This window comes from Grampus griseus, assembly GCF_964374135.1.
Source record: "Grampus griseus genome assembly, chromosome: 14".
Taxonomy (NCBI): Eukaryota; Metazoa; Chordata; class Mammalia; order Artiodactyla; family Delphinidae; genus Grampus; species Grampus griseus.
The window spans coordinates 78629568-78655457 of record NC_139008.1 but is presented as its reverse complement, the minus strand read 5'-3'; the positions used below and the strand labels follow the sequence as shown (position 1 = coordinate 78655457).

The window sequence follows — 25890 nt, the reverse complement described above, 5'->3', positions numbered from 1 at the left end:
CCGGGAACCAGAAACCACAACTGTCTTATTCACCCTTGTGGCCCCAGTGCCTGGAACAGTGCCTGCTACTTAGTAGGTGCTCAGTACTTTCTTTGTTCAATGGATGGAGGAATGAATGAATGAATGAATGAGGCACAGTAGGGGTGATATGACCTGTTAAGGCCACAGAATTAAGACTTAAACTCTGGGGGCTTCCCTGGTGGTCCAGTGGTTAAGGCTTTGCCATCCAACACAGGGGTTGTGGGTTCGATCCCTGGTCGGGGAGTTAAGATCCCACGTGCCAAAAAACATAAAACAGAAGCAATATTGTAACAAATTCAAAAAAGACTTTAAAAATGGTCCACATCAAAAAAAATTATATAAAAAAGACAAACTCTGAAGCACGGTGCCATCTTTCTGGCTCACTCGCTTCTGCCTCCTTTTGACAGTGACAGAGGTTTTGACTTCCATGTTTTCCCACCAAGGGCTGGTGACCTAGGCGGCCTTCGTGCTGGGTCACCTACCAGGCACACGCCCTCGTGTTGTTCTCTGGAATGAGTCAGCCCCAAACAACAAAAACCGCAGCCCGCACTTACTGTGTGCCACGCATGTGCCAGGCCCCATCCCCAGAGCTTCCCACGGGCCGCCTCATTGGTCCTCAACCAGTTATGACCCCATCTTGCACAGGGAGGGGTAGCCACCGCCCCAGGGTCACATCGCTAATTGCAAAGCATGGAACCAATCGCACTCCACCATGTTGATCCCTGTTAGGCTGAATAATCATAGCGGAAGGGGATCTGTTCTCCCTACCAGACACGTACTGTAGGGCCAGGCACTTTACAGATATTCTCTCAGTGGATTCTCACAAAACAACCTGAGAGGCTGGTACGGAATACGATCCTCCCATTTCAGGAGCAGGAGACCAAGACAGGGCGCGAGCAAGGCATTTAGAGGACAGAGCTGATGCCCACAGCTCAGCATTTAAGGGCCGCACGGGCCTATCTCTCCTGCTTCCTGCAGCAGGATCACCCGGCCAGACGGTGAGCTGGAGAGAGGGGCTGCAGCCCCTCCAGGAGCCCGCCCTCCACAGTTTGCAGTGGGAGTTCCTCCTGCCTTCCACCTTGCCTTTCTGGGCCGCTCAGGAGCTCCTGGCGGCCCCCATCCCTTCCCTTTCCGGTTGGAACCTGCCAACAGAGACTCATTTCCGCAGAGCCTCTTTCAGTGGCCAAAGCCCCGCCGGGTGCTTCTTTGGCTCCAGCGCTCCCATTTCCGGTGCGGCCCGTGCTGTCAGAGCCAGTCCGCGCCAGTCTGCTTACTCCCTGGCACGGTCCGCTTCTTCCCTCTGCCTCGGCCGTGCCGGTCTTTCCACCTGGGGTCCCCGCTCCATTTTCTCACATCTTTCTTCAAGGCCCACCTCATTCCCATCTCCTCTTAGAAGCCCCCTTGACCATTGAATTCATCTTCATCGTTTTGAGCATCTACTCTGTGCCAGTAACCCACCAAGATGCTGGGGATAAAGTGAACAAGACTGCTGGTGTCTGCCCTCACCAGGCAAACATCAAGGGAGCAAACCAGGAACATCCACTATAGTGTGGAGTGGTGTTGAGTGCTGGAGACCAAAATAGGGGGACAGGGCTGCGAATGACTCAGTATCTACGGGTGTGTAGTGCGTGGGTGTATGAGTTTCCTGTGGCTGCCATCACAAATTACCACAAACTGGGTGGCTTAAAACAACAGAGATCTACTCTCTCATAGTTTCAGAGACAAAACGTGTGAAATCAAGGTGTCAGCGGGCCGTGTTCTCTCTGAAGGCTCTAGGGCAGGATCCTTCTGTATCTCTTTTAGCTCCTCGTGGCCCTTGGTGGTCCTCGGCGTTCCTTGGCTTTTGCTGCATCCCTCTGCTCTCCGCCTTCTTCCTGTGTGTACGTGTGTTCCGTCCTCTTCTTGTAAGGACACCAGTCATTGGATTAGAGCCGTTAGCCCTAAGGACTTCATCTGAACTTGATCATATCTGCAAAGACCCTCTTGCCAAATAAGATCACAGTCACAAGTACCTGAGGTTAGGGCTTGAACATATTTTGGGAGAGGGAAATCGTTCAACACACAAGAGTAGGGATTGCTAGTTCACACTGCACGGCCCCCTCCTCTCTAAAGAGGCGTCTTATTCATTGACCTCTGAGTGGTGAGGCATCTGCCTGTACAGGATCTGGGGGACAAGCATCCCAGGCAGAAGGAACAGAGAGTCCGGAGGCCTTGAGGAGAGACATGTGCTTGGGGTAGTCAATGAACAGCCAGACCAGTGTGGCAGGAACAGAAAGGGGAAGAGGGGAAGTGTGATAGGAGACAGGTTGAGGAAGCAAGGCAGAGCAGGACCCAGCAGGATCCTGTGAGCAGTGTGAAGTGCATTCTCATGGTAATGGGGAGGCATTGGGGAAATTTGAAGCAGCAGAGGGTGTGAGCTCATTAGCCTTTCGTAGGATCCAACTGACCTTTAAGTGGAAAATGTCCTTTAGCCAGGTAAGAGTGGATGCTTAGGATACAGGTGCGAGGCTATGACGGCCACAGGTGGTGGCCTGGGCAGGAGATGACAGGAGCTGGGACCAGTGTGGGGAGGAGGAAGTGGGGAGGAGTTGGTACTTCTGTACCAACTGTCTGTAGAGCGTTCTCCTTTTCGGTTCTCAGACTGTGTTCCCTTGAGCCCCGGGGTTCTGCAGGGATGGTCCCTGTCTTTGGCACCTGAGGGTAGATGCTATTAATTTTGTGAATGATATGAACTGTTTCCAATGGGTCTTCCTCTTGGCCCAGCCTGGATTCCCCACGCCAGCTCCCCTTTCCCTCTCTGCTATCACTGGGAGTTGTAAGACTTTTCGCAGCGTTTCATCTTGGTCCAAAAATGTCCCTTAGTGCATCCACACTTAGCTAATAACCCAGGAACAGTGTGACTCAGTAATGGGTATCAGACTGGTGTGGGACAAAACCACTTCCGTGGTGGCATGTGTGTCTTCAAAAGTAACATCACAACCTACTCCGTGCCTTAGTTTCTTTAACTGAACAGCGGGGGTGATAGTAATCTTTACACATGGCGGGTGCTTTGAGGTTTGAAGATCACGGCTGTGATGCTCTCAGTGTGTATAAAGCGGTCAGTTCCTGTTAGCTGCCATTTACACTATTATTTTATTGTTTTAAATTCAAGTTGTTACTTTCCTTCAGCCTACTAACCTTCAAGTGTCCTTCCTGATTGGGATAAATCCATTTCCTACCAAATCTTTGGGGTCTTTTCTGGATGACCTAGTTCAATCACTCAACCAATGAGTTCAGAAGGGTTTGTGGAGGACCTGCTATTGCAAGACACTGGCTAGGTGGTGTGGAGAATATCCAAGATATATAAGAAGCTCTCATTTGCATTTGAAAGTCAGATAAAGATTTTTTTTTTCCAAAGTCAGATAAAGAGACAATTGTGTGTGAAGCCATTTACATGCAAAGGAACTAAAAGTTTCCATGAAGTCTAATGACTGTGCTGATAGAGGAGTTTAGGAGAGAGAGGGCAAGAGCCGATGCCATGTGCTTTCTGGGGGGGCGTGGGAGGGTGGGAGATGCTCTGGGGTGTGATTGTGCTGGAGGGAGGCTGGTGGAGGGTGGCCTGGAGATCCCTGAAGTTAGCTTGCTTGTGTGCGTCACTCCCTGACTTCAAAGATTATGAAATCGACACAGATGTTCGAGTCTGCAAGACCAGGGCAGGAGAGAGGCTGGAGATGAGCATCACGATACTGGGGGTGCGGTCATCTAGGAAGACAGCCTGGCTGACAGAAGGGTGATGGCGGAGAGAGGGAAAAGGCAGATGGTTGAGCAATAGTTGTGGGGCTGGGCAAAGACTAACCAATGCTCCATTCCCTAACTAATCCACCCTCTGCTGCCTGCCATTAAGGCTCTGATGCAGTAGAAGATGAAGCTCCCCTGGCAGAGGGATGGTGGTACCTCCTGTTTAATAAAAGGCAAGGACGGTAGTTTAAGGGCTAGGTGAGTGTGCTCTTCGTGCTCTCCTGTAAATATCAGTTCCATAAGGCAGAGGGGAACGCGCTACGAAGCAAGGAATGAGGAGGACAAACAAAGCCAGGACAAAGTAGGTGAGCAGGGCCTAGGGAGAAGGAGTTAAGAGCCTGGAGACCAAGGTCTGGAGCTCACGTGCTCACGGGGACGGACAGGGGCAGCTGCGTGGGGCAGTGGTGACCCCAGAGCAATAGGATTGTCTGAAGGAGGCAGCATCTACTCAGCCCCAGATGACGGATCCACCTGGGAATACAGACCCTGCGTATTGTGGCCTGATCTTCCCATTTTGGGGGAGACATCGGACACTTGGATTTTTAAATGAAACCTCTCAATTAAAAAACTGTTAGTTCAGATTTAAAAAAAAAAAAAAATTACGGGCAAGGCCAAACATACCATGCCTGCAGGATGGGTTTGGCTGAGCTACTGCAGACCTGTGAGCACCCCTGCTGTCTGAGGTGGCATCTTCTTACAGTCCACACCTTGGTTTGGGTTCCGGCTTTTAGTAGATCCCTGCTTTCCTAGAGTTTTACCCTCAGTGCCTGTCCCGGGGGGCCGCCAATTTTAGCAAACCGCCTTCAGCTAAAATTGCCTCCTGGAAATTAGTTACCTCACAGCAGAGAAGTCCTGTTCAGGTTTCGAAAGATGATGTCCATCATAGATTGGAGTGAAAGTCAAGTTTGAAACTCTCTTGTTGTTGCCCCAATTCATAAGGAGCTCATTCCTGGAAGATGGCTTTGTGCAGAGGCAACGTGGAAGGGGGCGCTGAAAAACTCAAGGGATCAAAATGAATAATATTTTCATGGAATATTTTAGAAATCAAAATTGATGCAAAAAATCCAAGATGAACCAAAAATAGAAATATTAAATAAAGACGGGATCAGTATTACTCATCTTCCCTTTGCTTCAGGGTCCAGTACAACTCTGCACAGCACTATTACTGATTCTGTCTTTATTCGAAATGTAACGATTTTGCTCACCATGGGTTTTTTTTGCTTTAATTTTGATTTTTAAAAAACATTTCATGAAAACGTAATATATTCAATTATTGAGGTGTTTGGTGCCCTCTTAAATTTTGCCTCACTCGCCTCACTCTGGTTCCAGCCCTGGTGGAGTCAAATGCATCCATCTATAAATTAAAATATTAGCAACTAGGGTGGTAATCCCAGGATGTGCTTAAATTGAGGGGAGATCGCGTTTTGGAATCTGGTAAAGAAAATTCCTACTTTTCGGATTAAACACGTTTCAGTGCCTACTTATAGTCAGGCTTTTATTGCGATGGGGGTTGTCAGGATGTGGGGTTCGGAATGAGTAAAAGATGAACGTATGAATAAAACATGCTGCAGAGATAAGGGCTATGAGGAACGTAAAGTAGGGTCACGGGACAGAGGAGGCCAGGGGATGCTGTTTTTATGGGGATGGTCATGGAAGCTGACATTGAGCTGAGGAACGAACAAAGCAAGGAAGTGACAAATATCAGTGGGAATAGTAGGTGCAAAGGCCCTGGGGTGGGGTCGTGCTTGGCATTTTCAAGGACGATCGGGGTGGCAGAAGGGAGTCAGAAAACGGAAAATGGCAGGAGATAATACCTAAAGGGAGCTGGGGCAGGGGTGGTTTATCTAGGACCTTGTAGGTCAAGGTGCTTGTGTTTAATTTTCAACTTAATGGGAAGCCGTGGGAGGTTTATCGGATGTATATTTTGAAAGGATCCCTTTCTCTGCTCCATGTAAGGGCCAAAGTGGAAGGGAGGAGGGAGGAGGGAGACCAGGGAGGAGGCTATCATACTCGTCCGGGTGAGAGATGGTGGGGGGCTAGGATTGCTGGGGTGGGAGGAAGAACAGTGAAGTTGGTGAAAAACGGTGGGATTTGGGTTACGTTTTGAGGGTTTTTGATTTGCTGAGAGTTTGCACGTGGGTGTGAGCAGACGCGAGGAATAAAGGACTTACTCCTTGGTTTTCGGTGGGGGAATGGGATGAATGGGAGGGTGATATTTGAGCTGGGAACAGTGGGAGAGGAGCGGTTTCAGAGGATAGCAGGGTTGGTTTGGACACGTGTATTTTGAGGGGCCTGTTGGATGCCCACGTGGAGATGCTGGGTGGACAGTGGGATATGTGAGCCCAGATTTCAGGGGAGGGGTCCAGGCTGAGGCTAAAAATGAGCTTTGTACCAGAAGGGGGAAAGGAGGGCAGAGCTCTGCGTTGGCGGGGGTCCTTCCAGGGCCAACTTGAAGGGGCCTCAGGACTCAGAGCCACCTGGAGTGGGGTGGGAGGTCCCCAGAGGGTGGTTCACCTCAGGTATTTGTATTCACGTGCAATGCTGCCTTCTAAGAGGTAACCTGGAAGAGAAAAAGAGATAACTCAAGGATGAGAGTATGCATCTCATGTGCTTCCACTGTTTTCTATCTCAGCTGCCCTCACCATAGTTCACGCCCCATTTTCTCTTGCCTGGATGACTGTATGAACCTCCTAATTGGTCTTCCTGCTTCAATACTCGCCCCCTGCAGTTTCTTCTCCATGCAGAACCCAGAGCAACCGCTTAAAACCCCAGATATGATCTTGTCATGTATGTGCCTAATACACTTGAGTCATTCCTCGTTGGTCTGAGGTCCAAAATTCTCCACACGGGCCCTCAGGCCCCACTCACCCCCGAGCCTTACCTCACACCATCTTCTTGTCCGTTCCTGAGCACCTGCCACTCCAGTCTTTTTTCAGTTCTTCCAATACGCCCTACTTCCTCCTGCCTCAGGGCCTTTGCACATACTTTCCCATCTGACTGTTAGTTCTTCCGCTCACTATTCTCTGGCTAACTTCTACTCAACCTTCTGTTCTCAGCTTCAATATCACCTCCCCAGGGAAGCCTTCCCTGAATTCCCCGTCAACATCAGCTTTCCTTGATCTAAGCTCTGTGGCATCTTCTTTCCTTCCATGGCGCTTACCTCAGTTTGTAATTGTACACTAGAGTAAATGCTCTTGAATGGAGCTGAATTCCTGGGCCAGGGTCAGACGTGTGCTAGGAGTTTCAAACTCTCAGTGGCCTCACGAGCTTCCCATTGCACTTTTATTGGGGAACCCGGAGAAAAACTAAAAGGCTAGGGCCTCCGCGATGAGGCCAGTGGCAGGGCAGAGGGAAGGTTGACAGAGCTGCACTGTCAAGACCTCTATCCCACCCCCCAGCTTCCTGCTGTGGCCTCTGAATGCATAAAGGTCATGTATTCTGCCCCCAGCCCTTGCTTTGAACGACACAAATTATTTATTTTGGAAATGAAAATATGCCTTCCCCCACACCCAAGCCGCACCCTTCAAAGTGGCCTTTAGAGAAGAAAACCCTCTTACTTCCCACTGCTCTAGCAGAAACTTTGTTATGGGTCAGGGCCTAATTTGAACCCCTTCCCTTAAAGAACTATGATTTGGTGCAGATCCTAGAAACTTTAAAAATATATCCACTGTTCAGAGGAACAACTTAGACAATTAGAGTATTATTTAGAATGTCCTGAACCATTCTCATAAGACTGAAGACGTTGTAGCAGTTTATCAGTTGTAAAGTGATTTTTACCTTTATTATCTCATCCTATTATTGGGTATCTCAAGAGGATATCAGTTGGGGGTAAGAATTTAGATTCTTGCCCAAACGGTTGGGTGGCCAGAGGAAGCCTTAGGGAGGAGGGCCCTTAAAGAGAAATATAAGGATCTTATATGCACGAGGACAAACTCTTTTACCCATCCATCCATCCATCTACTCTCCCTCCATCCATCCATCCACTTATCCATCCATCCATTTATCCATCCATCCATCTATTCATCCATTCACCCATTTGTCCATCCATCCATCCATCATCCATCCATCCACTCATCTGTCCATTCATTTATCCATCTGCATATCCACACATCCATTGTACATAACGCTGTGAATGAGGCACTCATGACCCCTGCCCTAATGGGTCTCATAAGGCTAGTGGAGATAAAATTCTCCAATTGGCCAAGCCTGGATCATTTGTTCACTTCTTTGCCAGGGGAGTATGGGACAGCTGGGTTGATAATTTTACCAAGATTGTATCAAGAGTAGTTTCCCAAAGGAACACACTGGGGTGTTGTTATCAGAAGAAGTGGGGAATGATGCCAGGGAGGCAAAATCAATAGATGTCCACTAGATTAGAGGCATTTAATCATCATGGATGGAGGGATGAAAAGGGACGCTTGAGGATGACACCAGCCTTTCTCCTTTTCTATATCACAAGGACTGGTTGGTTCCTTTGTTTATCCCTGACCAAGTTTCAGGGTTTGGATTTTGTGTCCTGTCGTAGGGGCCCAAGAGCATCCATCTCCTTCTAGATACTTGGCTATAAGCGTCGCAGCCTGGGTCACCTCCTCTCCTGACCTGAATTTATCAGCCACCCCTAAGATGCTTGTTGGATACACCCAATATACGTATGCTTATGCTTAGGAAACAAAGAAGAGGATTTGTTTATGCTCTGACAACCAGAAAGTGCTTCCCAAGACTCTGAAAGTTCGCAAATCTTGAGCCAGGCCCAGGACCCTGGAATGGGGTTTGTGTCTCTATTAGTGATTCTCACCTTGGGCCACACATTGGAAGCATCTGGGGGGCTTTTACGCAGTACTGATGCCTGGGCCTCAGACATTCTGATTATAACTGGCCCCTCCTGGGGCCCAGCCGTTTGAAGTTTTGGAACAGCTCTCCAGGTGAGTCTAATATGTAGCTTGGGTTAAGAGCCACTGGTCTGAGTGCAATTTGGAAAGCCCTATTCATTGCTGTGTCTCTTTGCTAACAGGATAGAAACATGATGAGGGTAGAGACCATGTCCTGCTGATGGCTGCATCCCCAAGATCTGTAGCAGTGCCAGGTACCAAGCAGGTGTCCAGCAAAGATCTGTGGAATGAATGATGATTGATAGCTTCACACAAACCCCTTAACGGAGCAGAGATGGCTCCCCCTGAAGAGCGCATCTTCTCTATACTTCTGGCACGTGGGGAAGGGTTCGAGTCAGTCCCCAGCTGAGATCAAGCTGTGGTTCTCAGGGACTCCTTGAACCTCTCCCACCTACTTTTCTGATCCAGCGATTCTCAACACTGGCTGCCCTTTAGATTCATCTGAGGTCATTAAAAAAAAACCCAGAAAACAGCTTTGGGTGTTCCAGTTCAGTGAGTTTGGATTGAAACGTGGAAACAGGCTTTTTTTTTTTTAAAGTGTCTCAGGTGATGCTAACGTGCCGTAAGGGTTGAGGCCACTGCTCTCATCTCACCGTTTTTACCTGTGAGTCTGTTTTCTGACTTTAGCTAACTTGGTCCGAGACCCCTGGAAGTGTTTCATGGGGGGTGGTAGTAGGTTCTTATGTACTGTTCCCCAAATGTACCTGTTCATAACATTCACCTTGGGTGCCTGCTTAAAAATACACAACCCTGAGCCTTTACTCCAGACTTAGGGTTTCAGAGGCTCCAGTGAGGGGCCTGGGAATCTGTGTTTTTAACAAGCGTCCAGGCGTACTTGTCACTTGCCAACCTCTCCACCTGCACTGCCCTCCTTCCTGGTCTCCCACACAAGAACACCTTCTGGCTCTTACTTTCTTTTGGTTCCCACCGCCGGAACACTCTTCCCCCAGATCCTCCCATCAGTCTGGTTCAACCAAATGCTACCTTCCCAGAGAGGCCCCACCTGACCACCGAAGTGACCAAAGCCTCGTGAACCCCCAGCCTTTACCCTATATCTCTGGTGAGTTCTCTCCTGACACCCTAGGGGGATGATCTTTGCTCCCCTGTTTATCTCCTGCATGACTCTTCCCCCACCAGAAACTGAGCCCCAGCAGTGTCTGGTTCATGCTGGGTCCCCGGCACCTGGCCAAGAGGTATAGATGTAAAGGTGGGACTTGCGCTCTGAGAGTATCTCTGATTCTTTCCCAGGTCCTGGGAATTGAGTTCAGGGGCACTCAGGTGACTGATGTATATGAAAATCATGCCACAGCTGTGGGCAGAGAGGCACCTGGAGACACGAGTCTGCAAGAGAAGGGCGTGGGTGCACTCCCTCCCCCCTCCCCCCGCCCCCTTAGATTAGAAAAGAGGAAAAAGTTTGGGATCAGCCGGTCATAGAGGGCAAACGACAAGAGGCTTTCTCATCTGGAGGATCCGGCAGGGGCGCAGAGCTCACCGCGGGGAGGGTAGGAGCAGCGGCCGCACCAGAGCGCCTGGCGGTGGCCCCGGCGCGTTGTTACGCGCGGTGCCCGGGTAGTGCGGCCGGGGCAGTGCGGCCAGGGCCAGGGGGCGGCCTCTTTCCTCCTGGGCCCGCCCGCCACTCCTCCCCTCCCTTCCCCCCTCCCTCCCCGGGTCCCTGGGTGGCGGCCCCGCCCCCGCCGACCCGGCCGCGCTGTCCCCGCCTCCCCTCTCCCCTCCCCGGGCTGCAACAGGTGCCTCCCGGAGCAGGAAGCCCGCGCCGCCGCCGCCGCCGCTAAGCTCCCGCAGGAGCGTCCAGGACCCGCTGCGCCAGGCGCGCCGTCCCTGGACCCGGCGTGCGTTCCCACGAGGGCAGTGACCCCGCCGCTCCACCCGCCTCTCCGCCCCGCTTCCTGCCTCCTTCGCCACCCCCGACGAGGGCCCAGGAAACAGCCGAGCCTGCCCTCGCCCCCGGCCCGCCGCCCTCCCGCCGCTCTGCGCGCCATGGACGCCCAGGAGCCGCAGCCCGACCCCGACGGCGGGGGCGCCCCGGGCCACGAGCCTGGAGGCAGCCCCCAAGACGAGTTCGACTTTTCCATCCTCTTCGATTATGACTATTTGAATCCTATCGAAGGTCGGTGGAGGCTCGCCCCGGCTTGGCCTCCGAGCCCGGGCTGGGGCTTGGGCCTGGACAGTGGACACAGGGCCCCGTTTTGCCCCACGTGTCACACTTACTGGGGGGCCTGGAGCGGGGCGGGGGTGCCTCTCCCCCCGGCTGAGAGGGAGGGCGCGAGGCTTCAGGGACTGCAGCCGCCTTTAGGGGGCGCTAGGCTCACTCTGCCGGGTAGGGCGTTGGTTTCCAGTTACTTCTCCCTGATTGTCACTGGTAGCAAAGCCAAGGGTGGCAGGGGTCTCAGCTGGCCTCTTGCCTGCAGCTGGTCGTCAGAGGGCAAAGGAAGCTACTGGTTTGCCTTTGGAGGGAGGAGATGAGGAAGCCAGAGAATGGAGTTCGTGGGAAGGGGCTGGTGCAAACAGAGGGCAGGTGAAGCGGATCCTCCCACCTCCGGGCACCACCGCGTGCGAGCCTGTCGTTGGGGACTTTGTGTTGACACTGAGGAAGAGGTTGTCTGTATCTAATGCTGGAGGGTGGTTTGACTTAATCTTAGGCGGCCGGCCCATTTCCTCCCTCGGGTCTGCCGCTGTGTTTGCACATCACCCCCATGGCTCAGTGTGAGCTTTATTCAGGGATCCCCCACCCCGCGGTCATCATGGCCGTGGGCGGTTGTGGATTTAGGAAGATGCAGGCTGTTCCTGCCTCAGCGACCTGTCGGTCTGTGCCTTCAAGTGCGCTCTGCGCTGGGGACCGGGGATTTCCCCAGGCTGGCCCGTCATTTCACGTGTTTAACAGGAGCCTTGGTCAGAAGGAGAAGGTGGTACACCCAACCTCACTGTATTTTTCTGGTTAGCAGGTTGTCTTGGAAAAAAAAAAAAACCCAACTAGGCTTCCTGATTTTGACAGCCTAGCCCAGCCAGTGCTTATTGAAGCCTCTGGGGCAGGCCTGGTGGTAACTTCCAGATGCACTTGGGCTTGGCTGCATTAGGGAAAGCAGGAAGGGGTTGTGCTGCCTGCTATATGTAGGAGGCCTTTTCCAGACTCTCCGGGGCTTGCTGTTTCCCAGAGATGCTGGGTTAGGCAGAGAAGTTTGAACTTTCCTTCCACAGCGTCTTCAGGTGAACCTCCTTAGGTGAGGGGCTTGCTTTGATTTCAGAGACGCCCTCGCTCGGATACCAAGTGAAGACGGTAATTCGTAATTATTCTCTATTTTGGCTGGAGGTGGAAATAATTATCCAGCCAAAGAGACCGGTCTTCTTGAGTTGCAATCCGGAGGCCATCCTTTGCTTTGAAAAGATACAGTTAAGAATCTGCAAACGATCCCTCTAGCATCAGTGGTCTTGCTGTTTGTTGAGATTAAACTCCTGTTTTGCAGGGAACTAATACTTACACCCCTCCCAGATTCACAATCAACGATTTTTTTTTTTCCTGCAGTGGGGGGAGATTTCCGGGGAAACAGTTTCCAAGCCAAATCCGATGGGAGGTGCTTTTTATAGTTTTTCTTAGCAAGGGGTGCTGGTGGCTGCCAGATGGGTGTCTAAATGACCACAGTGAAGGCCCCAGAATCTATTTCTTAAAAATAAACTTTAGTTTTTGGACCAGTTTTAGATTTACAGAAAAGTTGTAAAGATAGTACGGCAAGTTCTCATATACCCAGCACCGCACCAAGCCCCCTATATGATGAGCATCTTACAGTAGTTGATACATTTGTTATAAATTAATGAGCCAATATTATGATACAGTAGTATGGACCTAAGTCCGTACTTTATTCGCATTCAGACTGTCGTTTTTTATTTTATTTTATTTTTTTTTCATGAGCTTGACAGTTTTGAGGAGTACTGATAAAGTACATTGTAGAATGTCCCTTCAATGGGGTCTTATGTTTTTCTTATGGTTAGACAGGGCTATGGGTTTTGGGGGAGGAAGACCACAGAGGTAAAGTGACCATTTCCATCACATCATATCGAGGGTGCCTACTGTCAACATGATTTATCACTACTGATGATGGCCTTGACCACCTGGCCGAGGTAGCCTTTGGCAGGTTCCTCCACTGTAAGGTTCCTCCTTTCTGAACTGTGCTCTTTGGAAGGAGGTCACTGTGTGCAGCCTCACTTGAGGAGTGAGGCATCGTGCTCTGAAATCTGTAAAATAATGACCCCTTGCTGGGAAGTCGGCAGCACAGAAACATCGTGGCTCAGGAAGAGAAGGGGTGTCGGGAGCCTTGAGAGGCTAAAGCGAGCTGTACCAGGTGTGGGTCTGGCTCACCCAGATGTTAACAGCAGTCCCCTCTCTCTTCTTCCACATGATGGGTCTCCCGAAGGGCCAGCACTAGCCCTTATCTTGCTACTGGGCTTTGTCCCAGGTGACAGTACGTTGGTGACGCACCTGAGGTGTTCTGCTTAACTCTGGGCGTGGGCTTGGCGAAAAACCAAAGAGGGAAGGGGACTGCTCGCGGGCCAGATGTTGTCAGAAGTTGGTGTCGGCACTTAGGGAACTTGGGGCAAGTCGGGGGCTCATTTTATGGAGACTGAACGTGTGGCAGGTGTTTGTTAGCTCGTGTAGCACCCCTCCGACCCTAGCAGGTAGGCACTGTTGTCACCCTCATTTTACAGAGGAGGATGCAAAGGCACAGACAGGTGAAGGAATTTCCCCAAGAAAGCAGGGCTGGTAAACGGCAGAGCTGAAATACGAACCTGGCTGTCCCGCTCCAGAGCCTGTTTTCTGTGCCTCGTTCCCTCTCTTGATGAGAGACACATGTAAAGCAGTTTGTCAGGGGCCTGGTACCATGCAAGACTGGAATTTAAAACATTTACCAACAGAGTGATCTTGGAAAAGTCATCTAACCTCTCTGGACCTCTGTTTGCTCAGCTGTCACGTGACTGAAATGATAGTGCTCACCTCATGGTGGTGTTTGCCTTGAATGGCTTAACCCACTTAAATCAGTTAACACAGAGTGTGATTTCTTACTAGCTTTTTACTAAAGCCTTGATTTTGTTAATAGAGATGTTCAGTAATGTGAGTCATTATTCATTTACTCATCCATCTAACTATTGAGCACCTATGGTGTTAGATCCTGGGGATATAATAGGAAATGAGACTCAGTCCCTGCCCTCAATGAGTTAGAGCCTCTAATTGTTTTCTCTCGTCTAATTGCATTGACTAGTACCTCCAGTAGCATCTACCTGGTACTGGAAAGTAGACATCTTTGCTTTGTTCCTGACCCCAGCAGGAGTACCTTCAGTGTTGGCTTTGGAATCGAGACATATGTATTTAATTAGGTTAAGGAAGTATTCATCCATTTCTATTTTCATGAGAGTTTTGATTAAGAATGGGAGTTGAGTTATGCCGTAGACGTTTTAGCATCTCTGGAAAAATATGATTTTATTCTTCTAAGATCACTTATATTAATAGATTTCCTAATATTGAAATATTCCTGGTATCAACCCCACTTGCTCACTGTGTATTATTTTCTTATGGTGATGGGGCCGGCATCTACTGGATAATATTTTGTTCAGGATTTCTTTTAGCGGTATGTATGAGTGATACTTGTCTGTAATGTCCATTCTGGTATGCTGTTAGGTTTAAATTTCTTTCCTTCTCTATGTTCAGGAACGGCATGTGTATTATTGGGACTATCCAGTTTCTACAGTTGCGATAGAATTCCTCTGTGATGCCATCTAGATCTGGTGCCTTTTATGGGCTGGTTCTGCGATAGCTTTCTTGATTGTGTCTATGGGAACTGGTCTGTTTACGTTTTCTATTTCTACTGGAGTCAATTTTGGTAAACTTTATCTTTCTAAGAAATTATTTCCCCTCTCTGGATTTTCAGATGTATTTGCCTAGAGGCATTCAAAGTAAACTCTTATTTTTTTTCTACTGAGGTAGAGAGCTAAGTATGTAGTAATATTGATAGAAAGAATGGGGACGGGACTATGGGAGTCCTGACCAGTGCTACTGAGCCCACCTTGGAGGGGAGAGGTGTGCTGGCTGTGATCAGACAGATCAGAAGTTTAATTTCTTTGTGTGTGCTTGTGAAGTCAATGCATTCTTACTTCTCCCAACCTGTAATACACTGGGAGAGACGGGCTGGTCCTGGGAACACCCGGTCACCTCGCAGAGGTGCCAGATCTCCTCCGGGCTGCGTTGGGACTGACATGTCAGGAGCGCTTGCTTCTAGTCTACCTCAGTGGGTCTGGTGTGTCCCTCCTCCGATTCCTGGTAAGCCGATGCACGTGGCATTAACTTTGACCTTTCAGAAAGGAAAATGGACTCCTGGTCATTGCTTGTAAAGTTTACTCTGGTGATCCTTAAACTTTTCGGGTCACAGCCCTTTGAAAGGCTGATAAAAGCCATAGATCCCATACACTGTAGGAGCACACTGCAGATGTGCACACCCTCCTGCACGGCTCCCCCCTCCACAAATCCCCACCCCAGCCAGCATCCCCTCTGCCCCCAGCGCACCTTTTATACCATTTCCAAGTACAGTCACAGGCCCTGCTGGAGCCCTAACGTCCCCTGCACTTCGACTCAGGGCCACCTGCTCCCAACCCATTCACAGGGCACAATTTAAACCTCATTCTTTCAGCACTCGCTCACTGAATGCTGGTTTTGTGCCAGGCCCTGTAGGGGTACAGAGACGAATGAGATGTGGTCCTGCCCTTGCCTGGCCCCCAGGCCAATGTGGGCCACAGCCTGGTAAACAAATTGGGACAAATGAGGTGCTGGGATATAGTATCATGGGGTTTTTTTTTGGTGCTTACTATAAATAGAGCTCTACCCTAAGCAAGCAGTTCGCTAAACACATGTGACATTCAGAGACGTTGCCGTCTGTGTCGAGTTAAGGACAGGCCTTAATAAGCTTGCTTTGTACAAATAGTGTCTCCAGGTGCAGCTGGAAAGGTGAAATGAGGGCTGAACTGAGCCGCGGCCTCGTCAAGGGAGTCAAAAGGACTAGGGAGAAAGTTGCCTTAATCACGCTTTGCTATTGCACACATGCCATCCCAGCTTCCAAATTAAAGGCCTTCTGTTCTTAAGGTGGCCTTAGCTTTTGATCTGGAGTAGAGGTTCTTAGAATCTTAAAGCTGTGTTATTTGAGTTTGTTCCCAAGGCTTTTTAGTCCTGTACGGTGATGGGGTTGAATAAATTGGAAAAATGCAGCATTGGTGGCCAGTGGTCCTCAATCCTGGCTACACGCTAGACTGTTCCAGCTGTACCCAGGACCGGTGAAGTCAGACTCCTTGGGGGTCATTTAACTTTTGCTGAGAGTCGTTGAGCGGTACATGGCAGGGCAGGCCTCGAACCCAGGCAGTGAGTATCCCAGGTCTCTGCCCTCAGCACTACAGCTCAGCCAGTATCTCACTGACTCCAGCGTTCCTGGGTCCCCTGTACGCCAGCATGGGGTGCATTCACCTCGTATGTTTTGATATTTATGTACTTATCAATTGTATGTTCACTGCTGTCCTAATGGGATTATACTCCTAAAACATGCAACAAAAATGAAAGTGGGAAAGGACAGCATATAAACGGGAGTTCTGCTGTTCCTGTATTTCTTTCTACATCCCAGTAGATTGTCATGCATGCCTCCTGGGGTACATGTTCCCCCCAACTCCAGGGGCCATTGGCTCAGCAAGTCAGAGCGCCAGATCTGAAATCTGGGAATCCTGGCTTGAAATTCTGACTTAGCTGTCTCCTACCTGCGTGACCTTGGCCAAGCAAAAGTACCTGGCATTAGCAAGCATGCAATAAATCGTTGCCCAATAAATGGATGAAAAGTTGCATAATTCCTTATTAGTGGTATGCCTCAGGGCAGGTGATTTTGATCCCCTGCGCTTGTGTTTTCTCATCTGTGAAATGGGGGTGGAGATGGCAGGTGCCCACGAGGCGGTGTGATTAAGTGCAGGCAGCGGGGCTGTGTGAGTGTCGGGTGGCCGTGGTGGTGGGCTTCGAGATGTCTTCTGGCTCGCCTGACTTCTTGAGAGCATTGGTTCCTTGGAGGAGAGAGTCTTTGCCTTGGCCTTTGATGAATCCCGAGTCTTAAGAGAAGATGCTCTTTGGCGAGGAGCCACTGGCTGTTGGGCTTCAGTTGGCATCACAGCAGGTTATCTAACTTACGTACGATCAGTTCTGACTCATTGGGCCCCTGCCTCAGCCCCAGAGCTTGGCCGGCTGCAAAAGCTTTCTCAGTTGACCTGACTCGCAGGCTGCAAGGTTCCCTGTGGCTGCCTCTGTGAGAGGCAGGGCCTCCCCAGGTGTCCTGCCCTGGCCCCCCAGGACCCCCTGAGCCAGGGCCAGGAAGAGGCAGCCTTGGAAAGTGCAGCGTGATTGATGCCTTGTGGCTTCCCCCCACGAAGGGACTTCCTCTTTCCTCTCTGCCCAGCACAGGAAATAGCCACAGGGCTCCACAGAGCTCCAGCCAAACTCGGCTTCCCTGGGCTAGTGCGAGGTTCGGTTTTTGCCGATTGTTCCCAAACTGAGCTCAGGGAAGAAGGCAAGACTCGGTCCTGAGGCTCTTCCTGGGATGCGTCAGGGGCTGTGAGCTTTCCTGCCTGGAGCAGAGCCCCACATAGGTTCCCCCAAAGCAAGAGGAACTGCCTTTGACTTTTTCCTGAACTTTTATTACGAACTTTTCCAAATATATGGAAAAGTAGAGACAGTGGTATAGTTAACTCCCATGTTCCCACGTGCCCAGCTTCAACAATTATCAACATAAGGCCAATCTTGTGTCATCTCTGCCTCAGTGTATTCTCCGCATCTCCACCCCTGCTTACTTTAAATCACATTCCAGGTGGCATAATATTTTATTAATAAATAGTATATAGCTCAAAAGTAAGGGCTCTTGAAAAAAAATCAAATACCATTATCAAACCTGAAAAGGAATAATACTTAATTTCAAACGTCCAGTGTTTAAATTTCCTGCTCGTCTCACAAGGGTCTTTTTATGGTTCATTTGTTTGAACCAAGATCCTCACAGTGTAATTGGTTGACATGGCCATTTATGTCTCTTTTATTTTATAAAAATCGCCATCAGTCTGTTTTCTTGCCGTTTATCTGTTGAAGAAGCAGGGTCGTTTTTCCTGTGCTGTTCTCCACGTGGTGGATTTTGCCAGTGGCATCCCTGTGGTGTTTTTTTAACGTGTTCCTTTGTCCCTTGCATCTCCTACAGACTGGCATTTAGATCTAAAGTCCTATGCCTTGGACTTTTAGTGCTTTTTTTCCTCTGCAAGAGAAATATATCAAAGGTAGACGGGAAGCTACAGGAAGAGCAGAGAGATTGCTTTTCCCGAGTTGGCATTTGGGGACCCTCCATGCGTCCTAGTCTGAGGTTTTGGGAAAGAGCATTTTCTCACCTGGACCTGTTTTAGTTAATATGACATATTTCTAAAAGCCAGTCCTTCTGTGTGAATTTTAATTGAGCCACGCCTGAGTGAGCTGTCTGAAGTAAGAAAGTTGCCTGCAAAGCTCAGGGTTTATAAAGGTTCTTATCAAAACAAACCTGCTTGGGTGTGCTGAAAAAGGGTGCCCGTTAGACGAGGAGGTGGGGAACGCTTTAAGTCTGCAGTGCCTGCGAAAGTCATTGTAAAGACTTCAGAAAGGGGCTGTTTTTTACCTGTGTGATCCTAAGAAGGTGGGATGAGGGTCTGAAATCCGCAACAGGTGACATCACCTCCGTTGCCAAGGAGAAAGGAGGAATGTCATTAATGACCGGGCTTGGCAGGGGCCACGGATGAAGTGTGCCCGCCCTTGGGGAACACGGCACCAAAGTGAAAGCTCCTGGGGACGAGTGTAAATAAAACACCCATCTGTCGATCAGGTATTAATTTTAAGTCTCTGCCCCTGGCCCAGGGTTATGGGGCCCCACTGTCTTCAAGTGGAAGTTTCCACTTGGATTTCAAGGTGCCTGAAAGAAAGGTGGAAATCAGCTTCGCAGGCCGTGACAGGGGTTGTAGGACTCCATAAAGGGTACAGCTCTTTGAGGGGCTGGCGTAAAGGCGAGGGGGCCTTTGCTGAGCGAGTTAGAGGAAGGAAAGCAAGGAAGGTGGCCGTGCCCATGTCGCCTTGTGCAGGGCTTTGACGGAGAGGCGGGGTAGCCACGCAAGCCCTGTTTCTGAGGAAGGATTATCTGAGGTCTACTTCTGGCTAATTCTTCTGCCCAGATCTTTCCTTTTCCTTTTGGCGAGGAAGTCGCTCTCTGTTGAGCACTGCGTGACAAATGCGGAGAGACTGTCTTTTCTTAGAGACAGATCTCCCTGAAGCACAAGTTCAATCTCAAATGCCTGTCTTCTTGAAAAACGGAGGCGGTATGGCAAGGTGACCAGGCAAGTAAAGTCTGATGTCATCATTTGATGGACTGTTACGCAGAGATGCAAAAGAAAGTGCAGATGCATACGACATGGTTAAATCTCAGACATAAGGTTGAGGAAAACTGTGACATGTACATCTCGGACGGTTTTATTTATACGATGGTCAAAGCAGGCAAACCCAGGCTATAGTGAGAGAAGGCAGGCGAGCGGGTCCCCCTGAATGAGGGTTATTGGCTGGGGAGGGCCACCAGAGAACCCTCTGGCAGGATGGAAACATTCTGTATCTTGATTGGTTGGCTACACGGTGCATACATTTGTAAAAAGGCACGAGGTGTGCTTCTAATATCTGTGCATTTGACTGCATTTAAATGATGTCTCAGTTTGAACCCCAGCTCTGCCCCTGACTGTTTTTGTGACTTTGGGTGAATCCTCGCGCCCCTGAGTCTCAGGGCCCCCCTCTGTAACACAGAGGAGTTGATGGTTCCGGCTTCCCAGGGTGCTTGTAAACCCCAGAGAGAGAGGTAATACACGGGAAAGCTCCAGGCGCAGTGAACGACTAAAAATAGGAAGGTCTTTGAACTTCTTAAAAGCGCGAGGGCCCCATGGAATGACTTGCAACCGGTTCTTTCTATCCTAATTTGAGGACAGAGGTGAGTTCCCATGTCTGCCAGATGCCTGGGCCCTGCTGCCCCCATCCAAAAGCTGACCTTGAGGCACATGGGTTGCAGATTCCATACATTTCTCTGGTTCTCTCCAAGAGGAATACGTGTCAGCCTGCGGGTGCGTGTGTTTTTGCAAACAGCCATGCCAGTAGCCAGTCTGTAAGGCTCGGTGCTTGCAAATTGTCCCGGGTCCTGGATCCTGTGTTCCAGGCGCCTGGCCTCATGGCAGGCTGCCTGGGAGGCAGGACCGAGCCCTCCTTTCTGCCCTGTCTGGAGAAGGCAGACAGCTGCCTTAGCTGGGGCAAGGTCAGCAAAGAGCATAGCGTTCAAGGTGGCTTTTTCTCGTGGCTGACGAGACAGGATGGTAAACTGCCTTTCTTCCCTTTCTGGCATTTCTGGACCTGACTTATCTGGATGGAATTTCTCACCTCTCATGCCCTGCTTCTGGACACGTCATCTCTGAATGATGGGTGTGACAACCTGATTCTCCGTCATTATTAATACACACGATTCATTGATTGGGAATCCAATTACTGTTCGGCATTTGTGCATGGTGGGGACAGTAGGGGCATGGGGGGCCCTTTGGAAAGTTTGCTAAGTGCTGAATTTATTACTTGAAGCGCAATCTGTAATTTTTCAAAGAAGGTCTTTCCTGTAGGTGGTGCAAGCTGCCGGATGAAAAATCCATCCACCTTTTGCTCCTCTTGGCGTTTCCTGCAGCCCCCAACACAAAGGAGGTTATGAGAGTAGTGGGATGGAGGGAGGCAGGATTCCTTCCCTCCATCTTCCCCCCTGTCCTCTGGCTGCACATGTACAGTGCCAGGTTGTGGCATCCTAATGCTGCCATGGCAACAGACTGTGATGTCTCAAACCCAGGGCCCGGAACTCACACCACCTTGGGGTGTCAGCTCATTGAGAGGTGGGTCTATCACCTCAGACAGGGATGGACTGCAGCTCTGGGGCCCTGCTGCCAGCCTGAGGGGCGTCTGGCCTCCAGGCCATGCCCTGGCTTCTCTCTTCCGAGTCGTTCAAGCCTGAGAGCACCGGTTCGTGCGGTCCCTTCCCCCTTCCCCAAAGGACAGATGCCTCATGTAGGTTCCTTAGCTGGGTTTCTATTTTGGTCATTCTATTCTGCTTCCTGAAAATCCCACCCGCCTGTCGTTCTAGGCGGAGAAGATGTTCTCTTGCTGTTCCTTTTTTCAAAAGCGATCGGTTGCCTGGTGAGTTGGTGCTGGCGGCTGTCTCAGACTTGGCCGTGTGTCCTTAAGGGTGAGCAACAGGCCCGCCAGAGGCTCCCAGAGGGCAGGCACTGGCAGAGAGCTCCTTGTGGCCTGAGTGGGATTTTTAAATAATCGTTGACTCAATCCTGGGGCAAATGGAGGGATTGTGAATATTCCAGAAGAAAGGAATCCGTGTCTTTAGTTGTCTAGGGCAGCCTACCTCATGATGGGGCTCCAGAGCAGTTCCTATTCAGGGGACACCTCATTTCTATGTGTTGGAATTAAGGTATCGCCATCCAGGAAATATCCCCTTTCATGTGTTACGCGGGTGGAGGAGCTGGGTGGGCTGCCTGAGACTGAATCTGGCTCTGCCACTTAGAAGCTGTGTGACCTTGGGCAAATTAATCACCCTCTCTGAGCCTCACGTTCCCCATTTATAAAATGAGGAAACTCTATCACCTGCTTCGTAGGCCTTTTGTAAGACAAACATTAGTATATGCTAAGTGCATACATAGTGGTTCTTGGTATAAAGTATAGGGTAGAGATGTGTTAGTGAGAATCATTTTTGTTACTGCAACTAGCTCACTGTGTCACTAACATTTTAGTAAGATTTAGTTGATACCCCAGGTACCCCAGAAGAGGGAGTACAAAGCATGGAGTGGAGGGGGTGTTCAGGCATTCTTTACCTACTCCACATATTTTCTGAAGGCTAGCAGAAAAAGACAATTCCCAAAGTGCTGACCAATCCATTTTATTTTTATAAAAATTTCTTCCCTTTTTCTTTTTTAATGCTTTGGAAGGCACTTGGGGGCCAGTGTGTGTCACACTTTCAAGTTGTAAAATAAGGCAATGAAAGCAGAGCAAGGGGAGAATTTTCACTTAGAAGATCGTTCGTTCCATAATAATAATACGAGTAGACTGGAAGGCCCCATTTCCTGAGTGTTTATTTTGTGTGTTTTGGGCTTCATGTGGATAAGGTGAAACGTCAGGTGGGTATTGTCACCAGCCTCAGCAACTGTGTTATACACGGGGACTCAGAGGTCCCCCAGGTCACACAGCTGGACGGGGGGTGGGGGAGAGGGGTGAAGCCGTGGAGCTGGGCGCCCCTAGCACTATGTACGGACCGAGACCCGGACCTCAGTTCAGACGCCTTACTAGGGCAGGGCTGGACTGGCCTCCCCAGCAATCTTGTCTTGCGGTTTTGGGAAGTGGTCAGAGATCTCCCCAAATATTCATGGGGCCTAGATGTTGGGGTGAGTACCTGGGAACTTGATGGAAGGAAGGGCGAGGATAATTCGACCTTCAGATGTCTGCTGCAGAAATGATTTACCTGCCGGGGCTGACGGGGAGCAGAGGTCTCATTTCTGAATCAGTTCAGGTTTGACTCGTGGATGGATTTTCCCAACATTCTTCTGGGCCTTGGCTACGTGCCGCGCCCGGAACTGTAGGGCCTAGAGCAGTGGTTCCCAGCTGCGGGTGATTCTGCCTCGCAGGAGAAATTCGGCAATGCTTGGAGATGCTTCTGGTTGTTCCAGCTGAGAGAGGGGAGGGGATGCTACTGGCATCTAGTGGGTAGAGGCCAGGGCTGCTGCTAAACATCCTACAGCCTCACAGTGAAGAAGTCTGCAGCCCCCAGTGTCAGTAGTTCTGAGGTTGAGAACCCCTGGTGTCAGGTCTGCTGGGTTCAAGCTGTGAGACCTCGGGCGAGTTAATTCGCCTCTTTGTGCCTCAGCTAACCCATCTGTAAAAGGGGAGCAAACAGCGCCCATGTCCTAGGTTGTGAGAATTAAATAATTTACTGCATGTAGTGTGTTTACAACAGAGCCTGGCAGATAAATTCTCAGCACATGTTAGCTGCTGCTGCTGTTGTTATTATTATGATTATCGGCCTTTATCTGCCTTCAAAAAGCTCACTGTCTAGTAGGGAGACAGACAAGTGAATCTATACTTGATAGACTTCACTACACGACTCCTCAGGTTCTGGCAACACTACAGAGTCTGTAGTGTCTGATCCAGCCTAGGGAGGGCTTTTAGGAAGAGGTGGCCCAAGTGAAATCTTGATGGACAAATAGTGGCTTGCTAGGTAAAGTGAGGACAGGAGGTATGGAAGGGTGTTCTGGGCATGGGGAACAGCATGTGCAAAAGCATGGAGGCACAGAGGACTGAGAGCAGCAACCTCTGAATCCCTCATCTCTGCCTCCACCTTCTGCCTCTTTCGGAATCCTGATGCCTCGAGTGTGGGCTGGGTACCTCGCACGGCAAGTGGGACGGTTTCACGGGCCGCCCCAATGAGTACATTGCATACGCGGGTCATCCCCTTGGCACGGCACCTTCTCTTGAGTCAGGAGTGAGGCCTCCGTCAGGTGCTACTGTGTCTTTAACGCCTTTCTTTCTGATACTTGCTGTTTCCTCCCCCAATTCCAACTTTAAAAAAGGCAGACTTTCTGGGGTCGTGGAAATGTCCTGCGTCATGATTGTGGTAGTGACAAGGGTGTAGAACATCTGGCAGAAACTCACTGAACTCCGCACTCAAAATCTGTACGTATAAATGATACCCTCATTTAAATAAAGAGCATCAAGGAGGAAAAAAAGTGGGCCTCAGGCTCAGAGCCTTTGGCTAGCAACAGCGTCTCGCTTGAATTTAGTAACTTTTATTTTGATTGTAGTTTTACCCTACCTTCTATTTATGGAAGTGACACTGATTTTCCATTTGTGGTATGGGTGTAAAGTTTCCGTAAAAAAAAAAAGAAAGTAATAGGCGAACGAATTTAAATTGAAATATTAAGTGAATAATATTCACTGGTGGTGCATGAATACAGCAAAGATCATGCAAGTGGTAAGAAGAGCAAGCTTTCTGGAAACCCTTCTGAGAGAATGTGGTGCTTCTGAGATGAGACGAGCTTGGCCCAGTGCTGTGCGGGCGGAGCGAGAGAGCTCTCTGCAAGGGTGGCGGTTGTTTACGGAGAAATAGTGGAGAATCCTAGCTACTTAAAGAAATATTTTAATCATGAGCCTTTTGTCTGTGAGAATTACTGTCAAATACCCAGGGGAATGAGAATTAAATGATTATAAATTACCTCCATATTACTTGCTTGTGGGTAAACTTTCAAAATCTTGGGGAGAGAAAAGAAAAAGAAACTCTGCTGCTTGGATTAATTAAAACCAATGTAAATGCTTTAAATGCTTTTGCTCAGCAAACTGGCCTTTCTCTTTTTCATTGCTGCCCCGGAGTGTGAGTGATGTGTGTTTTTATGGCAAAAAGTTTCTGTGACTTTCACATCAGCCCCGAGGGGGTGTTTCTGATAAGATGTAATGCAGTTTTTCTGATAAGGCCGGAATTCTTGCTAAGAGGCTTTCTGTGTTTTGTTTTGCTGGTTCGCAGGGCAATGGATTATCAGAATGTTGTCGGACACGGATTTGACCTGGATCTCTTCCTAGATTAAAAATCTGTGCTCTGTTACCTGCCAGGAAGGCTGTGTGTGTGTGTGTGTGTGTGTGTGTGTGTGTGTGTGTGTGTGCGCGCGCGCGCGCAGGCACAAGTACAAGTTTATATTGAACTGCAGCTTTACAAGAACTCTAGACCCTACAGACTCTAGTTAGAAAAATGAAAGGACGTCAGAGCCAGAAGCAGCCAAGGAGACCGATCTGGTTTAACGCCGTCCGGTTACAAATGAGGAGGTTGAGACCTAGAGTGGGTGGGGGACTTTTCCAAGGTCACACAACTAGTTAGTGGCAGAGTAGGACTAGAACGCAATTTCCTGCTTCCTAAACCAGGTGTCATTGCTATATATCATGTTATGTCACCCCCCCCTTTAAAATAAACAAAATAAAAACATGTGCCTTTTGGAAATTATCTTTCTATTCTCAGTGTAGTACAGAAGTCAGAGTCTCCTTTCTGCCTCTGCCCCTAATCACTTAGCTCTTCTCACTGGAGGAAATCACTATTACCTGTAACTTCCAGAGAAAGCCTGTGTACCCATAAGCATTGTGTGTGTGTGTGTGTGTGTGTGTGTGTGTGTGTGTGTGTGTGTGTGTGTGTGTGTGTGTGTACACTCTCACCCTCTGTTTCTATCCTATGCATACTGTATGCATCTTCAACAGTATCTTGTGGTCATTCTATATCAATGTAAAAAGAACCTTTTCAGCCCTTTTTGTAACTGTATTGTATCTCACTGTGTGAATGACAGAATTTAACCCATCCCCAGCTGATGGACCGTAGGTTGCTTCCAGTCTTTGGGGATTATAAACAGGGCTGGACTGACTAAACTTATGCATACCTGATTTTGCACATGTGCTGGATAAATTTCTAAAAGTGACATTGCTTGATTCCAAGTATACGTGCGTTTGGAATTTAGATAGATATTACCAAATCACCCTCTCTTAAGGTTATGTCTTTCTACCGTTTGTTTTGGATGTTAGCATCTTTGAGGAGTAGTTTAAATATGTCACGCTTTATTCAGCAGACCGACAAATATTTTTGGAGGGCCTGCTTTGTGGCAGGTCCTGTCCAGTCGTAAGGAATACAGTGGGGGTGGGGTGGTGAGAGAGTCCTCATGGAATTGACTGATTGTGGAGCTGGGGCTGGGAGTTGGGGGAGAAGCAGATGATAAGTTAACTACAGAATTACTGAATTAGAATTGTGAGAAGTGCAGTGGAGCAGAGCAGGGAAGTGTGACTGGGGTCTGATCTCGTCAAGGTCAGAAGGACTTCTGAGAGCATACTTTAGCCAAGCTTCAGGGAAGGAGCGGTTTTAGTTACGAAGAGGGCTGGGTGGGGGAGGAGTTGTTGAGCAGAGGGAACAGCAAGTGCAAAGGTCCTGAGGCAGAAAGGAGCTTGGCATTTTCTGAGAATGACAGCCAGTTTGGCTGGAGTCCGGGGAGAGAGGAGAGGGGAGAGAGAGGCAAGGCTAGAGGG

General features: G+C 49.4%; 1 protein-coding gene across 3 annotated transcripts in view; it reads left to right on the top strand.

The window, feature by feature from the left end:
• The window catches only part of NFATC2 (nuclear factor of activated T cells 2), a gene marked incomplete at its 5' end in the record, with an annotated part of 156240 nt that overhangs the window by 4373 nt on the left and 125977 nt on the right, over positions 1-25890 (top strand). Inside the window, one exon of one of the 3 annotated variants that reach the window (XM_082669738.1) lies at positions 10686-10815. The exons of the other annotated variants lie outside the window; for them this stretch is intronic. Coding sequence (XP_082525864.1) covers positions 10686-10815 — 130 coding nt within the window. Of the gene's footprint in view, positions 1-10685; positions 10816-25890 lie in introns of those variants that run through there. 3 annotated transcript variants of the gene reach the window in all.